At 37.1% G+C, this 25578-nt stretch overlaps 1 protein-coding gene across 3 annotated transcripts in view; it reads right to left on the bottom strand.

Annotated features, from left to right (window-relative positions):
- FHL5 (four and a half LIM domains 5) overlaps nt 1–25578 on the bottom strand; it is a 43487-nt gene that overhangs the window by 4823 nt on the left and 13086 nt on the right. The window contains exons 2-6 of one of the 3 annotated variants that reach the window (XM_081828677.1): nt 18869–18991; nt 9219–9389; nt 8217–8391; nt 7077–7246; nt 2745–2931 (exon numbers count right to left, since the gene is read on the bottom strand). In XM_081828677.1, coding sequence (XP_081684803.1) covers nt 2745–2931; nt 7077–7246; nt 8217–8391; nt 9219–9377 — 691 coding nt within the window. In that variant the 5' untranslated portion in view covers nt 9378–9389; nt 18869–18991. Of the gene's footprint in view, nt 1–2744; nt 2932–7076; nt 7247–8216; nt 8392–9218; nt 9390–11279; nt 12621–18868; nt 18992–25578 lie in introns of those variants that run through there. The other 2 variants (XM_081828678.1, XM_081828676.1) reach the window with 2 other exon arrangements.

Here is a 25578-nt window from a genome sequence, read left to right as displayed (position 1 = left end):
TATGTACTGCTTCACTAGCTCTCACCTTACCTTCATGAGTAGATATTACCGTCAACTCTGCTTTGCAGACTAAAATGGATGAACAGAGAGGTTCAACCACTTGCCCAAATCAGCCAGCTGGTATGTGACAGATCTGGGATTCAGTCCTAGGCCATCTGGCTTCAGAACCTGTGCTCTTAACTTCCCCAAATTCAGTCTGAATTTATCTTTTGTAAAGACCATAACCAGGAACATTAGCATTCCTTTCAGAAGAAATAACATTTGAAACTCCTTTTACTCAAACAGAAATGGCAGAAAGCGAAGATGTGATCCTATTCAACTCCTCATTTGCAAGCAAGGCAAATGAGGACCTCCGTGGTGGTGAGTTCTTTACCCATGGTCCCACAGGCCTCAGGGGCAGAGCCAAGGCCAAGGTCTTTTACTCGCTAGTCCAGAGCACGTCCCTACGTCAAGCTACTTCATTTATCCCAGAAAATTTGAAAGGTTAATCGTATCTTAGAGGAGAAAAAGAATATAGTTCTACCTTGAGTTTGTTCAAATGAATCAAATTTATTCTGATGGGATTTAAAAAAATCACACCTGAGACTCATAGGTAGATTTAGTTAATATAAAAAAGTATTTTGAAAACACCCTAACATAGTTTCTTAGATTGACACATTGTTTGCATGAATGTGCAACTTTCAGAAGATAAATATATGGCAGCATAAGAATTCCCTGTGGTACATTAATTCAAAGAGCTCAATTTTAAAGAAACACTACTGCAAAGCATAATATATATATATATATATATATATATATCAGATAAAAAAACAGTGAAGTGAGTTGGAAGTTTTTGCAGGCATTTTAGTCTCAGGTGTCTCTCATCACAGCCAAAAGAAGATTATGATCATTATCAAAAAGCTGATTATTCTAAGTTAAATACATAATCCTGTATTTGGATTACTTTTGGGTCAAATCTGTGGTTCTTGATCATACTTATATTACCTGCAGGACAATGTGTTTTTTCTCTCTGAACCTGAAAGACCTGGGCTCAGTGATTAACAAGAAACAACCCAACAGAAAAAAGTCACTTAGCTACATGAATCTGCGATGGATGAGAATTGAAACTCCTCAAGTTCAGGGCTCACATAGGCTCTTCGCAGGTCAGTATTAGCCATTTGAGTACCCAGGAAGTGTTTAAACCCATTTTGACTTGTTTAATTTTCTCATTTCCTCATGGAAGCCCCCCTTTCTTTTTCTGGCTAGTTCAAGAAAAGTGTTCTAGACTAAATCAACTGCATGCATTGGGCTGTAATTGCAGATTCTACCAAGGAGATTTATGAGCTCCCAGGACTGACGCATTTCTGGAAGTCCCATTTTCTAACTAAAACTGGTAGCGACAGTGGCTTATTCCCCTGACTGTAGGAGCTGTGAGATGTGTAGAGGCAGGGGAGTGGAGTGGTGAAGAGCTCAAGCTTTGGAGCCCGGTAGTCTGGGATTGCCAACGGAATCCAATGCAAGGGTTGGGGAGGTAACAGAGCTGAGAGATGGAGACGAGTTGTGGGGAACAGAGACCCAGCTGGGAGGTCTGCTCACCCCGGCAGGTTCTTCATGTACTTTTGGCTGCAGAGATGGGTTTTGCACTAGTTGTTTCCAAACATGTGCAGGCCAAACAAAACACACCTGCCAGCCAGCTGTAGCCCTGGACCGGGGTGAGATGCTGAAAAACATGGTGCCCTGTGCAGAAAAATGAGACCTTGTCTGTTTGTCTGGGTAAATCTCTCCCTCCCCTTGCAAGTCAGTGAAAACCTGCCAAGCTGGGTTGCCGTGAAACTCTTTTCTTTGAAGATTTAAGAAGATTCAACTTTTATTTTGTGATGTATTTGAAGATGGAGGGGAGGAAAAGGATAAAATAATCTTTAATTCTGTGTTACATAAACTAAACTAAAAGAAGTGAAATCTGATCTAAGAATCCTAGGAATGGGAACTAGAAGTACAGTTCTGCCTAAAAGAATAGGTACTGGGGTTCTCAGGTCATGCCAGCTTCATTTTTTTTTTTTTACTATAGGATTAGCATTTTGGAAATACTTCTGGGGAAAATATAATGCATCATTTTACCTTGAAAATCTTTTTAACATGGATCAATTTACCATTTGTGATATTTTCAAATCATGTCACGTGTATTTTGTTCGTTCAGCAGAATGCCATCTTGTTTTATCTATTCATAATTAAAATGTACTGCAAGTGGATTGAGAGAAATGAGAATGATACACTTGTTAGAAGCATCTTAAAATGAAGTTTAATTAACTCCTGACCTATGCCACCCTAATTATTACAGCTTCAGATTTTTGTACAATACTTGCATTTTTAATTAAAACCTTTTCTATTTTAGGGCCCTTTGCCCTTGTTTGGAATTAAGCAGGATTTTTATTTATAAGTATCCCTTTCTCCCACTCAAATCATTAATCGGCAGGCCTCCTCGTGAAGTTCTCTGACCTCTCAGCTCATCCTGTTCTCCTCTTTCCCTGAACGATTACTTAAGTCATTACCATTAGGTTTAGTATTAATTACCCTCTACAGAACATGGCAGCCCTAATTATGCTCTCCACTTGCCTTGACGGGGTCTGTGTAATATTTGTATTTACGTGTGGGTACCCCTGTGTGTGTATCTCAGAAGATTATCATTTTTTACTCGCGTTTCCCAAATTAACTATATAGCAAATCTACATAGCCATTGTAGGACCATACTAAACTGAAGAACTCACCAGTAATGGGTTTGGTGCAGGCTGCACACTTTTTGGCATAAAGATGGTTGTAGCAGTCCAAACAGAATGGATAATCATCTCTGGACATAAACTCTTCTTCGCAGAGCTCTTTCCTACAGCCACTGCACAGAAAACACGCTTTATGCCACGGTTGGTCACGAAACGTTATCCCACCTGAAGTTATCACCTGCCAAAGGATCACAAAAAGGCAGTGACCATAGAAGCTAGTACAATTCGGACCTGTCACGATCCTCTTCTGTGTCCACAAGTGGTAGTTTTGGCTACTCTATTACCTTGTGTCAGGATGTCCTTTCCCTGTGATTTTTTTGAATCAATATGAGAAGCAAAAGGTTATAAGGATTAAATAGAACTGGCAAGACATATCCTAATTTTTCTCTTACAGTGGAATAGAGAAGAAGCAGGGCCATCATGGACTCAGGAAAATGAAAAAGAAGTAGATCCTTGATTCCTTTTCTCATCTTTCTCTTTCTTGTTGGGCTTCAAAGATCTGCCATCAGAACTAAGGTATTTTCTACACCAGGTTCTTATTTCCATGTCTAACTTTTAAGGATGCTGAAAAAAACTACTTTCCCCTGAAAGCTTTATTCCAGCAGTAGCAATGCTGAATGGCATTGTTAAGGACCATCATCCACTAATCATGACTAATATTTCTGAAGTGAGCTTTCAGTCTTCAGCCCTGTGCTAAGGGATGACCACTTCTTTTGTTCTTAACATCTGACACAGCCAAGACTATTATCTTTCCCCCTTTAAGAGATGAGAAACTACTGAGTATTAGAGTGGTCAGGTCCCTCGCCAGGTCACACAGAACTAGTATGCAAACCTACACAGTCTGACTCCTGAGCCTGTGTGCTTAGCCAGTAAAACAATACTGAGGCAAGGTTACTTTTTGCTCATGAACAGTTGATAAGTCCTTGTCGAATGAATGAACAAACACCAAGGGGAAAAACATTTGGACAGCAATTCTGGTATTGTATCTAGCACAAATGGGGTGCTTTGCCGACTGCATGGGTTTTCAGCTTTAGAACTCAAAGTAATGATGAGCACAGCTTATATGTTGAACCTTAATGTGTGATGTGCGAGGGTTTTGTCAGAGATGATTATTATTCCTCCATAACATATATATTTTTTTCTAAACCAGTTTAATCCATGGGTTGTACTTTTTAAAAGGCTGAGACATCTTTATTTAGAATCAGATGGGTAAATATTGGACACCTGTTCTTGGGTAGCAATTTTTAAGTCATAGCGTCTTTTGAACCCATGGCTGTTGAGCTCTTGGAGTAGCTGTGGAATCTGGAATGTGTTCATGTGCTCTCTGAGGCGAGTCCTGTAATCTTTGTATTCAAATTAACTGGATATAGAGAATGTAGAGCCTCTTCTAAGCCATCTTACTGATGAAAAATAAAAAAAAATGTCTATGATACATGCTGTTGAAAAGATGATTCTAAAGATATTTTTGAATCTTACAACAAATATCTTAAAAATTAAAGATATTTGATAGAACAGTTATTTTACCTAAAAGTTATTTTACCTAAACAGTTATTTACCTAAAGTTATTTTACCTATTTTACCTAAAGGAAAAGATGTATACTAGTCTAAATAAGTAAATGGGAAACATAATGGTGTGTGTGAACTAAAGCAATTTAAAATACCCCCTACTGATTTCAAATGGCTCACCACAGGGACAGCAGAATTCAAGATTCCTTTGATTTGTTTGGTCAAATTATTAGCAGGCAATGCTTAAAAGATTCCAAACTTGAAAAATGTATTCACAGCAAAAGAAAACTTGATGAGCATTCCAGAGACTGTTTAATTAGGGAGAAGAAACTCTGGAACATTAAAAATAGTTTGCTTATGATTATGTTCCTTTTGAGGAGGCAGGCAGGCTGAGATGAAGCCGAATATCCAGGTGTGGTTTTTGCCATTGATTTATCCCAGGATTTGGAACAAGTTTCTTCTCTGGCAAAGTGGAAGCAGTATTGGTTTTGTGCTTCGTAGACCATAGCCGATGAATCAGAGAATACTCTATTTGAACCTCGAGGAGTTTGGATTCAAAGCACTTGGAGTTTGAGGTTCCTTGTTTTTGGTAGAAAATAGGTTTTATTTATTTATTAATTTATTTTTATTTTATTTTATTTTTTTAGAGAGAGGGAGGGAGAGAGAGAGTGGGGACAGTGGAGGGAGAGGGTGGAAGAGAGAATCCCAAGCAGGCACCACGCCCAGCAAGGAGCCCAATGTGGGGCTCGATCCCAGGACCCTGAGTTCATGACCTGAGCCAAAATCAAGAGCCGGACCCTCAACCAACTGAGCCACCCAGGCATCCCAGAAAATAAGTTTTAGTTTCACAAAATAAAATCTATGAAAAAAGTTCTAAGGGCCTGGTTGTCCAGTATTTTTTGCCCATTTTGTTTGTTTTATTTGGTCTTTGGTTTGAGTTGAAACACTGTTTTTCTTCAGCTTGGATCATCTCGATCAGAAACATTTATATCCAGCTTTCCTTAAATGACTTGTGGTTTTAAAAGTTAAATAGAAAATAATCTGGCATGTCGTGATCTGTCTACTACCCAACATAAATATTTCACAAAGTTTTGGTGACTTCAAGTCATGTCCTAAATATAGGACAGGCTCCTATAACTTGGGAAATGCCAGTGCTTTGGCCTCAAATGGTGCGTAGCCTGCGTATACTAGAGAAATTCCCCGTCTTGAATCTTTATAGCATTGAAAGAAACTTTATATTGTAGGCCCAATAAATGATTTTAAGATAATTCCCGCAAGTCTCATTAATGTTTTAGCTTAAGTCTTTAAAAAACATAACATGAACATGGCCAACTTAGTTGTCCCATAAAACAGTGAGATAAATCTACCATTTTATTTCCAACATCTGTTTCTAAAATGCATGTCTTCAGGGCACCTGGGTGGCTCAGTCGGTTGAGCATCCAACTCTTGATTTCAGCTCAGGTCATGATCTCAGGGTCATGGGATCGAGTCTGCTTAAGATTCTCTCTCTCCCTCTCCCTCTGCCTCTACCTACCCCCCTTGTGCGTGCTCTCTCTCTCTCAAAAAAGAATATAGGAAAATAAAAAAAAATAAAATGCAGGTCATCAATTCTGGTAAATCTTCTGAGCTTCATATATTGCAGGGTCATAGGATCTGAGAGTTGCTTATAAAGTCATTGTCTAAGTCAGTGTTACTGGTAGAGTAATGAGAGTCTCTGGGTGTAGGATGGTTTTATATCATGTTACTATCAATTGTAATTTCAGCCATCATTATAGTGTAATCTAATGATTATGACTTAGGAGTTTATTGTTTCCTCTGCAAATGCAGTCCTTGTATTTTAAATACATGTAGAAAATTACCGAGCTCATGTGCTCCCATAGAAAGTGGTAGTGAGACTTCTAGCTGTCCAGATGCAATTATACAAATGGTCCTGAGATCTGCCAGAGCATCTCATAGATCAAAAATGTTTAGACACCACCGCTTTCCCATCACAATTTATAGTGTTATTTTAAACTTTATGATGCCTCATGGGTCAAGGATTTCTCCAAGTACATCGATATATATTTTATGAAATACAGAGGTTTTATCAAGGTGCTAGAGATGAGTGGCTCTTTCACATAAAAGCTTAAAGGCTAAAAAAGAGATGGACAAAGTTTACTTGAAGGCAGGACTTCGTTCTTATTGGAAGATATGTTTTGAAGGGGTCTCCGAGTCAGAAAGCCTTATATGATGCTCTGGAACTGGAAGCGAACCACATGCTGCCCTTCGTCCTCTTTCCGTCTTTCTGTCTAGTGAATTTCCCTAGTGATCTTGTCACTCTCTTGAGTCTACTTACTTACCCTTTAGAAATATTAAAGCTTTAAGCCAAGAGGACATTTGTGTTGCTGGGACATAATGTGAGAAGTTAAACATCCTGTTTAAATTGGTTCTGTCAGCGACTTTGTGAGACAAATCATATTTCTCTGAAACGAAATGGATCCAGAACATATTTCTAAGAAATATCTTGTATTCCACAAACGATGTGTGCCCTCTGCCAGAATACAGGAAATCTTGTGTGGTAGCAGTGAATGGAACTGGACTATCTTGAGCTTTTGGAATCTTACATTCGTGTCCTGGGGGAAATTTATGATGATAAAAATAGGTGGCCATCTTCATTGTGATGGACGGGTAGTGTGCTTCTGGACAGGCCAGAATTCAAAACTAACATGCACATGCAAAGACAGAATGTGATAGGATCAGTGCATTCCAAATATCTAGGGATGTTAAAAAGCAGTGGTCTGGAAGGTTCCACAAGCTTCATCCTCTTTAGATAATTACCTTCTTACAAAAGCTGCAGTAGTGAGCAAACTCCTTCTCAAAACATGGCACACAGTAATTGCCACTCTCTTTGGAAATCAAAGGCTTAGTTCCTATTGGCTGTCGGCAATGGTCACACACAAAACAGGTTTCATGCCAGTAGTTTCCCTTAAATTCCATTTTGCGGGAACCTGTCCCCCCCACCCCAAATAAGAACCTGTTAGTACAAATGAAACATCATTTTACTTATTTTAAGTAAAGATATGTCAAATTACTCAAAATATATATATTTTAACATTAAGATGATAAACTTAATTGTCCTTATAGAAAAAGTGTTTTGTTGCCTTCTAAAACATTTATCTGAAAAAAAGAAGGTAGAGTTCATGATGAAGGTGAGTCGCTCTTTTACTGAAAACTCTTGTGCTGTGTAAGCTACAATTTTGAGATTTGAAAGTACAACTAATGGAGACTCTGAAGGGCTGCATGTGGTTTAGATAGATTGGGCCATAATTATCAGTACTGGGATATTAGGAATGCCCGAGGCACAAACTCTTGAGATTGATGTTGTGCAGTTATGGTCTCCTAGAAACTCTTTGAATTCATAATAAGGAAATGAGAGAGAATCGTGTTTTATGCTGCTGTCCATAGGGATTTAGAAGAGAATCAAAACAGAGAAAGTGCTTGCCTGAAAGTATAATGATGTACATGAATCCTTGACTTGCCTAAAAGGAATAAAGATGAGGGACCCGCAAACCATTTTTTGTCCTGCTACAAAATGATGGTTGGCCCCATTCTCCTATGATGGATTATGCTTCTGGATGCCATTGTTTATGCCTAGGACAGGGTGTTTAATGCAGCGTTAGTGTTACTAGTTTAGATTTTATCTTTATTCTATGGCTCAGATAGTGGTTGAAAATGTCTCTATGAATTAATTAACTTCATGAAAATACGTTGAACACTGTAATTTACCCATACAGAATAATTACCCAGAAAGAATAATCCTTTTATTTCTAAAAAGACACAAAATGAAATCAAGAGATAGCAAGGTAGATGTCTTTCTCCAAAGGAGGGCTTTCTTAGCTACTATACTCTTCCTATGCTTGGGCGTAATTCAGAGTGTTGCAGCTTCAGTGAGAGACTGGAGCTCCCTTGGGATCTTACCAGGCATGATGGTCTTCTTGCAGTGGAAGCACTTGGAGGAGCACTCGTTAGAATAGCACTCCGAGCACAGCAGGCGTTCATCCTTGGCAGCAAAAGGCTTTTCCACCAAAGAGTGATTGCATTTGGCGCAATTGAAGCATGCTTCATGCCAGTGTCGGCCTTTGTAACGAAGATCCTTCGAGACAGTAAATATGAGTTAATTAAATGTGCTAGTAACAGAACCGGTCATTTGATAAGACAAAACTGAACACTCTTGGGACTCTGGTGTCAGTAGTTTGTGCTGGTAGCTTGAGGGAAAGTTGTCATTGATACTATTACCCATGGAGAGGAGCCTCCCTGGGGCAATTAAGAGCTAGAGCCTGGGGCTTTCTTAGTTGGTCACTAAAGACAGATGGAAAATAAACTCTTTCTTATTTCTTCAGATTTCCTCTTCCTTTTATCAACTATAAGAGGGGTTTTTCATGGAATGATTTTTATTTTTAAGTTGTAATATCCTATTATTGTTTGAGATTAAACAAAATCTCAACACCACAAAACAAAGACAAAAAAGAAAAAGAAAAAGAGAAAAACAATAATGTGCATTGTGGGAGGAATGGGCTGTATGAGGGCCCAGTGGACTTAGGGGGGATGAGCCTGATTTGAAGTCAGAAAATACAGATTTTTGAAATCTCTACACTTCTAATGATTTATGTATTTATTCATTTATACTCTTGTCATTCCAGAAATAAACCAGCATTTTAGCTGTGTAACTCTGGGCAAATAACGTAACCTCTTTAATCTTTAGCATCTTAAACTATCTTCTAAGATCACTGTGAGGATTAAAGTAGATGTTATAGTTCATAGTGCTAAGCACAGTACCTGGTCACTGATGGTAACTTTGAAGATGCTTATATCCAGGAATAGAGCAATACAGTATTAACAGTCAATACCGAAGGAAATGAGGCATTCCGAAGCATTTCTCTGCTTGTTTGCATGCAATCATTCTGTAAATTGAAAACCTACCTTGGAATCTGATTCGATTGGTTCTTTGCACTCTTCACAATAGTTAGAAAAGATACGATCGTAACATGAAACACAATATGGATTGTCATTCTTTAGTACATACTTCTTCCCAAGAAGTGATGCTGTGCAGTATTGACAATCAAATTGAGCAGTTGTCATTTTGGTTCAGTCCTGTGAATAAGAAAATGCTTCATGTACATGAAAGCAAATTTTTATAAGATAAATTATAAAGCATTACTAGGAGCCAAACACTTGAATGAATTCATATCTTAAGCAAAAAAACAAAACACCAATTTAGGAAAATATGCTGTAGTCATGGTGACATTTGGAGTGATTTAGGAAAGGCTACTCTCCCATTTTGGCAGTTCCTGTGTGTTTTGCTAACAAAATGCAGTAACCCCGCAGCCAGATTGTGAAAAACATCTTGTATTCATCATTCACTAACGTGAACTTCAATGAAAACGTGATATGTGTTGAAAGAGGACGGTTTCACCTCAAGGATATAAATATGAACTGTTGATAGGTCTTTCACTAACTGTCATCACTTCCTAACTTGCTGGAGAGTTCTGGAGGCAGAGTTCCTTGGAAATCACAACAGTCTGAAATGGAAGTTAATAATCAAGTACACTGTCATTTTCTAGGCCATTCTTTTATTTCTCAAATCTTTATTGGGCACCTAAGGAGGGTTCTGCACATTAGTCCTCACATCTTCCTGTACTACGTACTCTCCGTTGGGACATCCTCCTTCCCTGTAGCTTGAACCTCCCCAGATATGCTGTTAACTCCCAAATCTGTAGCTAAAGCTACACTTGCCTTCTGGGCATCTCCTTCTGGATGGCCCATACTAACCTGACCAAATACAACTCCTTAGCAGGTAGGACTTAGTCCAAGTGCTAGGTCTTTCTGGTTGCTGTTGAACAGTTGCCCAGATGTAGAATCAGGGGAAACCATCAGTGGTAGAAAAGAACTCTAAGCTTCTCCAGGTTTTAGGACTAAACTAAGATGTATATAGAATGGTGACTAGCAGCATTTGCTGAATGAAAAACTGATACAAAACATAGAGCCAAGGCAAGAATAAGGAAACCAGTAAAGAACAGAACATACGGATTTCAAAAGGTCTAATTAGGCATTGAACATGAGTTTTTCATTGTCACCAAAAACACTATCACTGCTTTTCTTGGAAAATGAGATTTGTTATCTTTGGATTTACTGGAATATATTAGGAGCTTTGAATATTTTCTAATTCTCTACCTTGGAAATTTTTTTTTTAATTGTAGCAAAATCAGAAAATCAGTTATTGTAACGCTTTTCACAGCATTTTTGTTTTTTATTTTTTTAAAGATTTTTTATTTATTTATTCATTCGAGACACAGAGATACAGAAAGAGAGAGAGAGCATGAGCAGGGAGAGAGGCAGAAGGAGAGGGAGAAGCAGGCTGCCCGCTGAGCAGGGAGCCCGATGCGGGGCTCGATCCCAGGATCATGACCTGAGCCGAAGGCAGACGCTTAACGTTACATCTGAGCCACCCAGGCACCCCTTTCACAGCATTTTTAATGCTAGTTTTTATTTAGTACATTCAAATTGTATTCTCATACATTTTTGCCTTCTTTTATTTTAATGATGAGGTGTCCAGCAGACTGTCTTGCTGAATATATATTGTCATTAATTCTGTACATAACAGCTTTGCTATATTGTTCTTCACTAACAGAGAAAAGACAGGATTTAGAACATGTGGGTTTTTTTCCCAGGAAAGATGAAAATTCATACTAGAAAGTTCCCAATGGAACATGCCAAAATTATCTGCAAGGAACATTGAATTCCCTATTTGATTAATTCCACAGAAATGTCCCCTCCAAGTGAATACAAACACACTCAAAGAGTTACCGAGGGTTTAGAAACAGGAGGAAAATAGATCTGATTCCCTTGAAAGATTTTAAAATGTGAGTTTTATTCACATTTACGGTGATCATGTGTTTATCTCTTAATAGTGAAATCAGGTTTATATACCTTTAACTTTCATCACTTAGTATGGAAAATGCCATCTTCATTATTAGTACTTACTTGGAGTTAGCTGTACATAATAGCATCATGGAGCAAGGGAACTCCCAGTCTACTTCCATTTGGTGAGGCTTTTAGTATCTTATAAAATGAAGAAGCAACTGAGGGGATTACAAAACTGGTAGTGTTTCAGCACTTTAAACACAACATTGCAATACCTATATCTTATTTATTTTATAAATATATACATATTGATATCAAAATATGTAATCAATAAATATAAATACTTGTCTAGATAAGTATACCCATCCTAGCCACATAATAGGCCTTGCTCCATAGAAAATTCTTAACAAAATGGACCATATTTTATTTTTTTTTTTTTTGAAGAAAGTTACTTCTTATTTTGTTTTTCTTTTTTTTTTCTTAAAGCAGCATCGGACAGTTGGGTCGGGTGGGAACAGTCATTTCAACATCTCAAAACCTTGTGATTTTGCATTTTATAGAACTATACAGTGAGACAAGGCCTTTAGTCTAGGTCAATGTGTATTGAATATCTAGTCTGTAATATTTGAACTCCCTGCCCTCCAGAAGTCTGGATTCTCTTAGTTTAACTCTTACCTTGGTAATAGTGAACATAATTTGAGCTAAGAGAACAAACTAAATGTTCACCTTCTTATTCTTGGTTGGGGAAAATACACTCAGAAATTCAGCCCTCATTTTCATGAAGTCTCTCATTTACCTGTGGATATGTGAACCCATCCAAATAGAGGTGTTATAACCATATACGTGATACATATTCTACTGGAACCATGGAATTCTTAGGGAACTAATAGAAAAGAGGGTGAGGAGCTACAGTATCAGGAGACCTTCCTGGGAAGACTTTAAGGAAGTTAAGCTGTGGAAACTCAGGAAGGAAGGAAGGAAGTGAGGGAGGGAGGATCAATCCTGATTTGGCAGGAAAGGAAGGGGAAAAGACAAATGGGAGAATGGCGCGGGATCTCTTCTGAAGTTGGGAAATGGTGAGTCTTGGGAAACAAATTTTCACCTGGGTACATTCAGGATTAAAGAAGACCTTGAAACTAAAGCTTCTTAAAGCTATTTGAACTCTTAATACAAGCAGTTCTAAATGTGGTGGGGGCAGGCAAGAGAAGCGAAAGAATTTCTCTAATCAAATCACTTTTTACCTAACCTTATTCTTTTCTAAACATCATTCTGTCCTTTTTCCTCTTCTTTATCCCTAACATTAATATTTTTAAATACTCAGGGAATAATTCTGTGTCCAGAAGAGCAGATCCAATGGTTTGCTCTTAATCACTTCCTAACAAGGAAAGCTGTACGAAAGAAGATGAGGACCCTGTGATTCTTATCTCAGGAACCCCCATCTGAGAGCTAATTTGGCAAAGATACCGGGAAAAATTTCTCTTTCAAAGATTTTAAATCCTTTTCTTTCAAAGATCTAAAAAGCGGATCTAGGGCGCCTGGGTGGCTCAGTTGGTTAAGCGACTGCCTTCGGCTCAGGTCATGATCTTGGAGTCCCGGGATCGAGTCCCGCATCGGGCTCCCTGCTTGGCAGAGAGTCTGCTTCTCCCTCTCCCACTCCCCATTTGTATTCCCTCTCTCGCTGTGTCTTTCTCTGTCAAATAAATAAATAAAATCTTTAAAAAAAAAAAAGCGGATCTATAATTATGAACCATAAGAAATCTTAATATTAACAATGTAACCCAACTGGATAGCATTTCATTTTTTTAGGTATGAACTCAGGAAATGCTAGTATCAATATCAAGTTCTTGGCAGACTTCTTTCAAAGGGATTATATGTATCAATTAGATATATTCTAGTCAAATTTCTTTCGAAGTCATTCTGCAATTATACAATAGTTTGAGTACAGAATTTTTATCATTGCCTACTGGGGTTTTAGAAGATTGATTTAGAGATACACTGATATATCAAAGAACTGACATATCTAAAAACAAATAAATACCTCAGAAATCTGGTGTCATGACCAGACTTGACTTTCATTGTCCAGTTCCTCCTTTATTTTAGATTCTACTTAGAAAGGTGTGAGTTCATTGGCAATAGTTTCTATACCTGAGAATGCCATTTCTTAGATGTTATTTTTTAAACCAGGAATAATTTTGTGTCAAGTTATATTTTATGGTGAATTATTGATTAGAAGGCTAATGCTGTGAGCAATATATCCACTTATATTTTTACTCTGCTGAGCAGAATTAATAGATTCACAAGAAATGTACTTGAGACTATGTCAAGCAGGAGGGAGGCAGGGATTTGATGCCCTGTATCTTTAATATGCTTTTGTTTGCAAGGCATCATCCATCATTCATTTATTCATGCAGTCAATCAACATTTAAGGTTTTTTTTTTTTTTTTTTGCAAAGTAATCTGCCAGAAATTATGAAGGACATAAAAGAGAGTAGATTCCAATCCTACCCTCAGAGAACTTATAATTGAGTAGGAAGAGTAAGGACATTTTATAAATAACAAAAGTTAGGAAGTGATGAGGGGAAATGAAAGATTGTAAGAATTTAGAGCAGCAGTTCTAAACACAGAGGATACATTAGAGTTTAAAAATTTCCAAAGTGCACCCCTACTCCACACCAATTAAATCAGAATTTCTGGAGGCAAAGAACGAGAATAAGTATTTTTCAGGTCCGAGGTGGCTCTAATGTCCAATGGTGGTGAAAACCACCAATGTAGAGGAGGCAGAAGAATGATGACTTTTAGTTAGGAAAAATCCAGGAACAAGTTGGAGAAGGTGGAGTTGGAATGAATCATGCAGTAGATGTTATAGGTTGGCTCTCTCAACCTTGGCTTTACTCTCCTCGCTGGAGAGGTCAGGAAGCTAAAAATATTTCCTGGCCCCTCTTCAGCTGGTGTCTGGGAGGCAAATTTGGCTCTGCTAACTCAAACCATGTGTGTAAACTGGAAGATGGGAGGGTATGGAGGATATGTTCCTGCTGCTGTTGATGCTGGCAGACTGTGTCTGAGATATGTGAGTGGTTTCTACTATTTTGAAATGCCTGGACTCAGGTTGTCCAGGGTTCAGTGACTAGATTTTTGGCTGTGAGAAACAGTTGTAATGGTATCCGTGGCAGCAGCAGCAGGTCTCTGACCTCTGGGTTACAGAGCAGAATGGATGTAGAGGTGGGCAAAGAGCAGTCGCTCCTACCCTTGGTATTTTATAGTAAAAAACCTACCAATGATATCAAATATTCCTGTTCCCTGTATTAACCACTTTGTGTAGATTATCTCCTTTAGTCATCACTTGACCCTCTAGGAGGGGTCTATTATTATTATCCCCATGAATAACATTATTCCATTAATGAAGAAACCAAAGCTTAGTGAGGCCAAGAGAACCTGGCTGGTAAAAATGCTGGATCTAGAATTCAAATCTACGCTTGTCAGAAACTGAAGCCTAGGATCTTAGCCTGTGCACACCTCTCTTTCCCTGGAGATGTGGGGAAGGGCATTTAAGATAGAACAACAGAATTAGGGTAGACATTCATACTCAGATATGTGAAGCAGGCATAGGAAGAGGCAAGGAGTTTATTCAAAGTGGCTTGCAGGGCACAAGAAGGCAAATACTGGAGGAGAAATTGGAAACATAGACTGGGCAAGATCATCAGTGGTTTAAGTTTCAACCTAGAGTTGAACATATTTTTTTATATAGAAAAGAAAATAACTACTGATGACTGAAAATAGATGAGTGAAATGTTTTGAGCTGAGACTCATGAAAATTAATTTAAAAATAGTAATAGAAGGGGTTGGAAGATGGACATACCACAAACAGGTAAATCAATTGGGATTCCATTTGATCAACAAATATTGTTCTTCCTATGTAAAAAAGTGTGTTTTACATGTTTCATGGGGAATATGAAGGAGAATTTTTTTTTGAGAGAGAGAGAGAGAGAGAGAGAGAGGGGTGGGGGGAGGGGCAGAGGGAGAGAGAGAATCCCAAGCAGGCTCCATGCCCAGGGCGACCTGAGTTAAAATCAAGAGTTGAACACTTAACCGACTGAGCCACCCAGGCACCCCAGGAGAATTCTTATTGAGGAAATGATGGCCAGTCTTCCAAAACTGACAGATTACATCATGCTACAAGTTTATAAAACAAAATAAAGCAAAAACTATGAACCTCGACCAGGCTAAAAACACACACACTGAGACATCTCAGGGTAAAACCTCTAAAAACTAAAGGCAAATAACATCTAAAATATAGGGTAAAAATATTACTTTCATTGTAACAACAAATTAAGAAGTTACTACTTCTCAGTAGAAAAACATGGAAGCTAGACAATGGGAAGATAAGGTAAAAATTCTGAAAGAAATTAGGAGCCAACCTAGAAGTCTATACTCAGATAAAACAGCTTTTGATAATGAAGATGAAAAAAAGACATTTTTCAGACAATCAGAAACTGAATATATCCAGAGCACACCCATATTAAAATAAATGCCAAAGACCATTTTTCAGGAAAAAATGATCTCAGATTGAAGCTCAGAGATGAAGAAAGCAGTTAAAAAACAACAAAAATTATAAATATGGAGGTATATCTAAATAAATATTGGCCTTGTGGACAACTTTAGCTAAAGAATTAGAAAATTTTGATAAAATGGGAAACTTCTAAGATAAATAAAACATTACAACTGATACAAGAATATAACATTTCAAACATTAAAACTGATACAAGAATATAAAATTTCTCTGATAGTTGGTAACTATCAGAGAAACAGAATTTGTTATTAAAAGCCTAGGTACCCAGTAAAATGCAAGCCCAAATGGCTTCACCAGTGAATTTTACCAAGCCTTAAGAAATAGCACCATGCCTAATAAACTATGCCAAATATTATAAATAGGAAACATGTTAATTTTGAAACATGTTATCATTAAAACTCTGATACCAAAACTGAAAACATTAGTGAAAAAAATTTATAGGCCAATTATGCTTATAATAAATAATAAATTTTGCAGTACACACAATCTCTCCTCAAATAATAACTAACTGACCCTAGTGATATGTGAAAATGTTAACCATATCATGATAGATCGCATTTATCCCAGGAATGCAATTTTGGTTTAAAATTAAAAAGAGAATCACTGTATTTCACCAGATTTATCAAATAAAAGATAAAGTCATATAATTACCTTAGCAGATGCAGAAAAGGCCTTTGATGAAATTTGACTTCAATTCATAATTAAAAACTTAGTAAGCTAAGAATAAAAGGAATAAAAGGAATTTCCTCAATGTAATCAAAAAAAAAAAAAAACCTAGCCAACATATTTAATGGTGAATGCTGATAGCTTTTACTCTGGGATCAGAAACAGAAAAAGAATGCCTACGATCACCACTTCTATTCAGTTTTGTGTGAGAAGTCCTGGCCGGTACATTAAGATAAGAAAAAGGAAAATATCAGAATTGAAAGGGAACAAATAAACTGTCATTATTTGCTGCTGACTGATTTTTGTGTGAAGAAAATCCAAATGATTCTATAATAAACAATTAGAATTTGTAAGTGGGTTAATAGAGTTGCTGGGTAAAACGTCTCTATATAAAAATCTAATTCTTATAACAACAAACAGAAAATGAAGTTTAAAACATATATCATTTTTGGTACCATTAAAAAACCCTCAATACCTTGTAATAAATCTAATAAGCATGTGTGAGAACCCTACACTGAACACTTTGAAGGAATATAAAGAAAACCTGAGTAAGTGAGTGGAAAGATCATCTATGTTCATAGACTTGGAAACTCACTATTGTGAAGGTGGTATTTCTTTTCTAACCCTTTTAGAATATAAGAAGATATCTTTATTAACTTGTAATAGGGAAAAATTTCTTAAGGCAGCCACATAGGAAAAATTTAATAAATTGGACTACATTAAACTTAAGACCACTATTTAAAAAAAATTCAAGATAAGAGAGTGAAAATAAGAACCACAGAATCAGAGAAGGTATTGTAACTAATGAACCAACAAAGGAGTCATATCCAGAACACAAAGAAATTCTACAAATCAATAAGGAAAACATGGACAACCCAATAAAGGTGCAAAAGACTTGACTAGATACTACACAAAAGAGGATATCCAAATACTAAGAAACATGAGACTGTGTTCCATCTCATTATCATTGAAAGGGAGCAAGTTCCTTGATACAAAATCAATACACAAAAATCAACAGAATCCTTATACACCAGAAATACAATGTTAAAAAATACCATGTTTGAAAACAATAAAAATAATACTGGTATTAAATGTAACACCATATATCTACACTTTATGATAGTGGGAACACTTATCATATGAAATCTCAAAACTTAAAGTCATTAAGGAAATGTAGTTTAGAACTGGATAAACCTGATATGAGGAATTCTTAATCTCAGGAAACAAACTGAGGGTTACTGGAGTGGTGGGGGTGGGAGGGATGGGGGTGGCTGGGTGATAGACATTGGGGAGGGTATGTGCTATGGTGAGCGCTGTGAATTGTGTAAGACTGTTGAATCACAGACCTGTACCTCTGAAACAAATAATACGTTATATGTTAAAAAAAGAAGAAAAAGATAATAGGAAGGGAAAAATGAAGCGGGAGAATTCGGAGGGGGAGATGAACCATGAGAGACTATGGACTCTGAAAAACAAACTGAGGGTTCTAGAGGGGAGGGGAGGTTGGGGGGATGGGTGAGCCTGGTGATGGGTATTAAAGAGGGGACGTACTGCATGGAGCACTGGGTGTCATATGCAAACAATGAATCATGGAACACTACATCAAAAACTAATGATGTATGGTGATTAATATAACATAAAAAAAAAAGAACTGGATAAACCAAGAGACGGGTGGAATAGAATGGAAAACCAAATCAGATGTGAAACAAATCATATCAGATAAATATGATGTATTTATTTTTGATATATTTATATTTATAAATATTGATATATTTGACATATAAAGAATGATATTTCAGTTTAATGGGAGTAAAAAAATTATTCAACAAATGGTCCTGGAATAATTGGTTACTTATATGGTGAAAAATTAGGTTGGAGCCCTACCTTATACTATACTCAAACAATTCCATCACCAATATGAAAAGCAAAACTAAACTATAAGAGTGAATTTCTATGACCTCAAGCTAGTGAAAGTTTTTGAAAAGATGTAAAAACACAAACCATGAATGAGCAGATTGACAATTTGGAAAAAAAAATTGGTCATTGAAAGACACTATTAAAAGAAAAGAGAACCACAAAATGACAGGTTAAGAGATGATATTTGCTACATATATAACTGACAAAGGATTAGAATACAGAATATATAAAACACTCCCATGAATCAATAAGAATTAAAAATAAGCTATTGGAAAAATGGGCAAAAGATATATATGCAAATATTTTTCTTTTTTAAATGACAGATATTTTAAAGAGGGCTCAATCTATTCCATGGAATTGGATTTGATCTGTTTAGCAAACCATAATGAAATACATCTACACTCATAAAGTCAGAAAAAATGAACAAGTCTGACAATATCAAATACTGGTGAGGATAAGGAGCAACAGAAGCTCACACACTGAAAATAAAAGTGAAAGATGGACAGATAAAATCACTCTGAAAAACAGTATTTCATAATATTGTAAAGTTGAACATGTACCTTTTGTATGACTCAGCAATTTCACCCATTAAGTGTGTAAATCATAAAATCTTGCAGAGATCATGCGCAAGAATGCTCATAGCAGCATACTTTATAGTAGCCATGACAGGAAACTCTGAATAGCTATCAAAGGGAAAATAGATACAGAAGTAGATGTATGGTCATACAGATGAATTGCAGGTAATTCATCCTCATAGATGAAATTTACAATATTGAGTGAAGCAAGTAGTTTGCAAAAAAGTAAATACACTTTTATAAAGTTCAAGAACAGCCCAAACTGATTATTAGGAATTATAATAAATAGGTTAATATATTAAAAATACATGTTAGTATGTTAGTTAACATGTTATTAAACATAATAAATATATATTATTCAAGCTATTTTAAAAAGCATGATGATGGTAAACACGAAAATCAGGATGCAATTTAAGATTATCTAACTTTTGGAATTAGATGGGTATTGAGAAGTTGCAAAGACGTTTTCAAATATGTAGGATCTAGGTATTTACCCAAAGGATACAAAAAAATATTGATTCAAAGGGATACATGCACATATAGCAAAATTATCAACAATAGCCAAAATATGGAAAGAGCCCAAATGTCCATTGACTGATGAATGGATAAAGAGGTTATGGTATATATAAACAATGGACTATTACTCAGTCATCAGAAAGGGTGAAATCATGTCTTTTGAATGACATGGATGGAGTTAGAGTGTATTATGCTAAGCAAAATAAATCAGTCGGAGAAAGACAAACACCATACGATTTTACTCACATGTGGAATTTAAGAAATGAAACAGATGAACATAGGGGAACAAAAAAAGAGAGAGGCAAACCATAAAACAGACTCTTACCTGTAGAGAACAAACTGAGGGTTGCTCAGGGGAGGTGGGTGGGGAATGGGTTAAATGGGTGACAGGGATTAAGGAGGGCACGTGATTGAGCACTGGATATTATGTGTAAGTGATGATTCACTAAATTCTACTCCCGAAACTAATATTACTATATGTTAACTAACTGCAATTTAAATAAAAACTTGAAACTACAAAAAAAATCCACACAAATTGATAGGAAATGTTTGATTTCTTAGACTAAGTTGCTATTGTACTTTGCATATAAATTAGAAATATCCTTTCCTATATGTGAAATGCTTATTTTTTTTTAGAGATTTCAAAAAATGAGTTGAGGATAAATAGAGTAGTATGTATTAAACAATTCTTTCTTATGTTTGTCAAAAGAGAAATAATCCACAAGGGTGTAGCAATATCTAGAGAAAGGTTTTGCATGCTGATGGTGGTCATGGAAGTTGTCTAAACAAGGAAGATCTGGGATGCATGTGGACTGAATCAAAAGAGACCTTAGGGAGACCATTTTATTTCATTTTTTATTTTTTAAAGATTTTATGTATTTATTTGAGAAAGAGAGAGATTGTGCACCAGTGGGGAAAGGGGCAAGAGGGTGAGGGAGAAGCAGACTCCCTGCTGAGCAGGGACCCCAATGTGGGGCTTGATCCCAGGATCCTGAGATCATGACCTGAGCCAAAGGCAGATGCTTAACTGACTGAGCCATGCAGGCACCCAGAAGGGGACCATTTTAGATGCAAGAGAGGGGAGAAGTTCTCTCTCTCTCACACATGCTCTCTCAGTACCATGAAAATGTGCAAAGCAGGGACATGGTTACAATATGCATGAGCTTTGTGCATGAACATTGTACAAATCAAGGACAACCTGTATGTATCTTATTACTCTCCGGTCATGGATTACAAGTTTCAAATGTGAGAGGACTTTTCCTTCCTATGGTGGAGTTGAAATGTACAAGGATATAATTTGAGCCTTCTGGCTTCCAGTAACATCTCTACTGTCGGTGTATTTTTGAGGAATTTTATTTATTGGGGTAGTTGAATTACCATATATTTTTTATTCTAAATATCAATTATAACTTACATTGTTTTGATAACAGCTTTTTGTTCCTTACGGAGGCAGGTGATAATGTATAAAATCCTCACATTGATTATAATTCTTAAAATAGAGGATATACAATAAATGGTATTTAAGATTACTTCTGTCTCTAATACATGATCTGTAAATTTTGCTAAATAGATGCAAATCATGCCATAACTACTGCTTTTGCACATATGTAAAAGTGCACAGTTCTTTAATTCAAAGTTTACTGGGATTTCTGGCTTAATCCCATCCGGCTATTCAAAACAGCTTCACTCAGTCTATATAAATACATCTCTGCTCCTAGGAGAGTGCTGAGGACTATTTCAATTGCCCAGGCAGGCTTTCATTGATTCAGTAAAGTAGATGTGTTTCTGCTTTTCTTTGGGGAAGAACTTGGGGAGAAACTAAATCTAAATGGTGTAAGGAGTATTAAAATCCTCTTGGAAAGTGTTAGTATAAAATGTTTAAGTCTTTGAAGTTTCTGATTGATATACCAAACTTCAATGGAAACAGAAACTGGATGAAGAATCTTAATTCAAACTATGCTTAACTGAATTTACCTGTGATTTTCCCATTTTGGATTTAAATTTGAATTGTTGCTCTGATGGCCAGTCAGGAGCATTTTGGAAACCTCACTGAACAAAGTATATTCCTCTATGCTCTATGGTTATAGAAACCACCTACAGTGCATAGTTAGAAATCACCTAGTTTCCTGAGGCAACTGTTTCCATCATTCTCCTCTCCTCCCTCCCTGCCCGCACCCCCTATCTGTGTTTATCGGGTACCACATCCTGTTGATCCCACTTCAGAAGCATCCCTTAAATCTTAGTTTAGGCCCTCCTCATATCTCCGATGGGTCATAATAGTTTACATCGACCTGAAGAGATTATTAAAGATTTCTTCCTCTATTGAGCGGAACCAAGCACATTTCTACTACATGACTTTTGTTCTCTAATGATAAGCTCAATTTCCTCTAGGGAGTTCTAGAACATCCTCCACATGCTCAAGAAGAATCTTTCTCAACCTCCTCTGATCATCTCCCCTGACTGGAAAAAATCTCCAGCAGCTCATTTTTGATTATACAATGAAGTCTCAACTCCATTAGTTAGCATAAAGACCGTTTCTGCTATGCTTTAAAGAACCTTGCTACTGTTCCCCTTTGCTCCAGCCCTTTCCAGACCCAGCACTGCCCAACACACCCTCATCCCACCTATGCTTTAGCCACACCAGCGACTCCCTATTCTTCAAATACACTACACCCATTTGTGCGGTTGAGCATCCACCTGTGGCTTTTCTTCTGTATCTAGTACCCTCCTCCCTGTCACACTGACCTTGTCTGCCTGATGCTTCCCCTCATCCATCAAGGTCCTGTTAAACATCCTCCTCTCTGTAGCTTTCTCATATCCCTCAGGAAAGAGTTGTTGCTCTCATTAGTTCATACATATGTCTGTTTTCCTTTTGTCACGTTTTGTGACAGTATTTTTGTCCCATGTGTGTCTCTCTCACTTGTGAGCTCCTCAAAGAGTAAGGATGTTGCTTACTTCATTTCTGTATCTCAGGTCTGAGCAGAGCAGCACCTTGGAACATGGTTTATGACTGAAAAAACAAAGGCCTGGAAAATGTCCTGGTCTATGAGGGCTTGGAGTCCAAGACAAGTACTGAAACATATATGCAAAGAGGATTCTGTCAACAGAATAAAGGATAAAGGCTCAAGTAGAAAAGAGTTAAGAATTTGTATGCTATATGTCCACTTGAGTAGTGAATTCATTTATATCTGTTACATCTGTGGCAAATACGTCAAAGGACTGAAAATGAAGGTTAGGGAACAGAAAGTAAAGCCCTCAGGGCATGTCTGTGGCAAGGAACATTCTTTCACTTTCCCTGTGAGGGCAGCTGAAGAAGACAGCTGGAGGGCTCCTCCATTACCAGCTGAGAAAGATATCAAACAAACAGCAGAAGTAGGTGGTTTATCTGTTGATATTATTAAAGGATTTTTCTCTAAACTAGGGGCACTAATATGCTTCTATTAATAGATTTTTTTAAAGATTTATTTATTCATTTGAGAGAGAGCAAGCACGCAGGGGGAGGGGCAGAGGGAGAGGAAGAGAGAGAATGCTGAAGCAGACTCCCTGCTGAACGTGGAGCCCGATGTGTGGCTCCATCCCAGGACCCTGAGATCATAACCTGAGCTGAAATCAGGAGTCGATTGCTTAATCGACTGAGCCACCCAGGTGCCCCTATTAGCAGTTTTTGAGCTGTTGGATTGTCTTCAATTGTCTGTTGGAAGTTACACCAGGCTTTTTGGGTCTGTGCACAACATTTTGAGACAAACCATGTCTTTACCAGGATCACAAGATCTTTGTCTTCTGAGATCTCTGATGTTAGCTGAAATGCTGTTTGAGTAAGTGACTGAATTTGACAGAGTTTAAGGGAGTTAAATGAGATATATGAAAAAGTAAATCTTCCAAAGTCTGTGTAAACTAGGCCAGATGGGGTAAGTATATGTTTTACAGCAGAAGAAATTAAAATGCACATATTTTAAAAATATGAAGGAGTTTGGATAACTCGTAAAGAAGTTCTACTTTTAGGTTTTTTTTTCTTTTCCTGGTTCTGAGGGTTGAGTTGAGCAGACCTGCATGTACTTCCTTAGCTGTTTTTGCTTGTAACCCAAGACAGAACATACTGAGAACTAGGTTAGAATCCAGAAGCTGTAGAATGTTGCCCTGCTTGCTTGAGCACTAGCATATAACTTAGCCACTGTTGTAGAAACCATTTAACCTTTCTGGCCCTTATGTTCCTTAACTATAAATGAGAACAATAATAGCTGCTCACAATCCCACCCAAGTATCAACTGAGATGTAAGAATGGGAAAGTCATGGGTAAATCGGCTGTAGGTATACTTGACGGAAAATGCGCAATTATAACTGTAGTTCCCATTTTGAAGAAGGAGTCTATTTTCTTCCCCCCTCAAACACTACTTTTTAAAAAATCAACAAACAATTTTAAAAATAACTGAAGCCATAACTTCAGGCCATCAATCAAAAATAACCTAAAACAAGCATCGTAGAATTGTGGTGGAATGTTTGATATTAGTCTCTAGGGACATATTTGCAAACCCAGTTTGTTGGAAGCTGAATGTCTTGTGTGGAGAGGTCAAATACAAATTCTCCTGAGAGCTGATGAACTACTCTCCCATGAAACAAAACAGCTGACTAAAGCTTTCCATCTGGTTAATTTGTTCTGTGGATACTAACAAAGAAAAAAAAATGCTTTGATGGCTTTCTTGGAGGGATTACATTCCGAATCATTTAATTATAGGAGCTATTACTGAAATAGTGGTAAATATACCATGGTAATATATAACTATATTTTATTAAACATTATATTCTTTAAAAATAAAAGAAGTAGAAGTCTTATAAAATATATAGGTTTGATTTGATACCATCCTTGATTTCTTTTTTTCCTCACTGGGGTATAAGAAAATTGTCAAGACCAAAAAAATACTCCTTTTAAGATGAAACTGAATTATCTAAATCTCTGTCTATTCAGATCCCAATTTTCTGTTTTTAAATTCATCATTAAGTTTGCTTCTACAATTTTGATCACAAAGGAACCCCAAGCCTTTCAGGATAAGTTGAATTTTCTACTTCCTGCAAAATTACTGTTATTTCTGGAAAAGGTGTGTTGGAAGAGAAGATCCAGTTCCTAGGTTGACTTAGGGTCTCCTCAAAGTCTTGTTTGAAGTTCTGATTAAGTGCAGGGTTTGGTAAACATAGGGACAGCACTAAAAGAGACAATTTATCTAAAAGTATTTAGCATAGGGTCAGCACATGGTAGGGGCAGGGTGAATGTTTCTTGTATATGAACCCCCCAGGTCAACCGCATTTCCTACAGATGGAGTCTGTGAGGATACTGCACATCTAATATAAATATTAGAAAGTATTCCCCCGGCCTCCTCTCTATGCTTTTTTGGGAAATTCAACAAATACTCTATGGAACTCCTCAAGGGTAGTAAATATATCAGTTTGTTTTGTTGATCTTCCTTTCATCTGAAGATCACCTTCATCATACTCATTAACTACCATCAGTATGTAAACACTAGTAGCTGTTTTCTGAGGGAAGGGAAACAAGGGAGCTCCCTTGATTCATCTATTTAACATGGTTTCTATCTGCTTCCCCTTGCATCTAATGACAAATACAAGCTTATTTAGCAAGAAGAGTGATCTGCCATTGTAAAAACTAAGTCTACTGAGGAAGGACTGGATCTGGAACGTCGGCCATGCCTCTAACACACACTAAACAGCTGAGTCACGCCCACAGGGGCAGCTGTTTGAGCGCATGAGATCACACAAAAAATATGCTACAGTCTGGGGAATAGACTTCATCAGAGAGGAAATACAGTGTCTTTTGTACCTTTTTTTCTTTCCATTTTTGAGTTCAATATCATGTGTTACAAAGAGATTGTGAATTGTTCTCTGTAAAGCCAAGATGGCTATTTTATTGTCCCAAATGTTTTAAAATAAACTCTAATTTCCCTCCATAATTAGTGATGGGAAAGCTCAATCCTTACTCAATTAATTCATCTTAAGAGGATGACAAACATGTTCAATTTAAGCAGGTTAGGTTAATACCATGGATTCAGGCACTTTGCCGAGTACTCTAATCATCACAGGATAGTCGATTCATTTGAACCCTATAAAATCTTGAAAAACCAAAAGTACATACTCATAATATAGGAGAATCAACCAAAAAAAAGCTTTCTATG

The sequence above is a fragment of the Leptonychotes weddellii genome, chromosome 8 (assembly GCF_054177405.1).
Source record: "Leptonychotes weddellii isolate Sample4059 chromosome 8, ASM5417740v2, whole genome shotgun sequence".
NCBI lineage: Eukaryota > Metazoa > Chordata > Mammalia > Carnivora > Phocidae > Leptonychotes > Leptonychotes weddellii.
The sequence above is the reverse complement of the archived record's forward strand: the minus strand, read 5'-3'. Positions and strand labels throughout refer to the sequence as shown.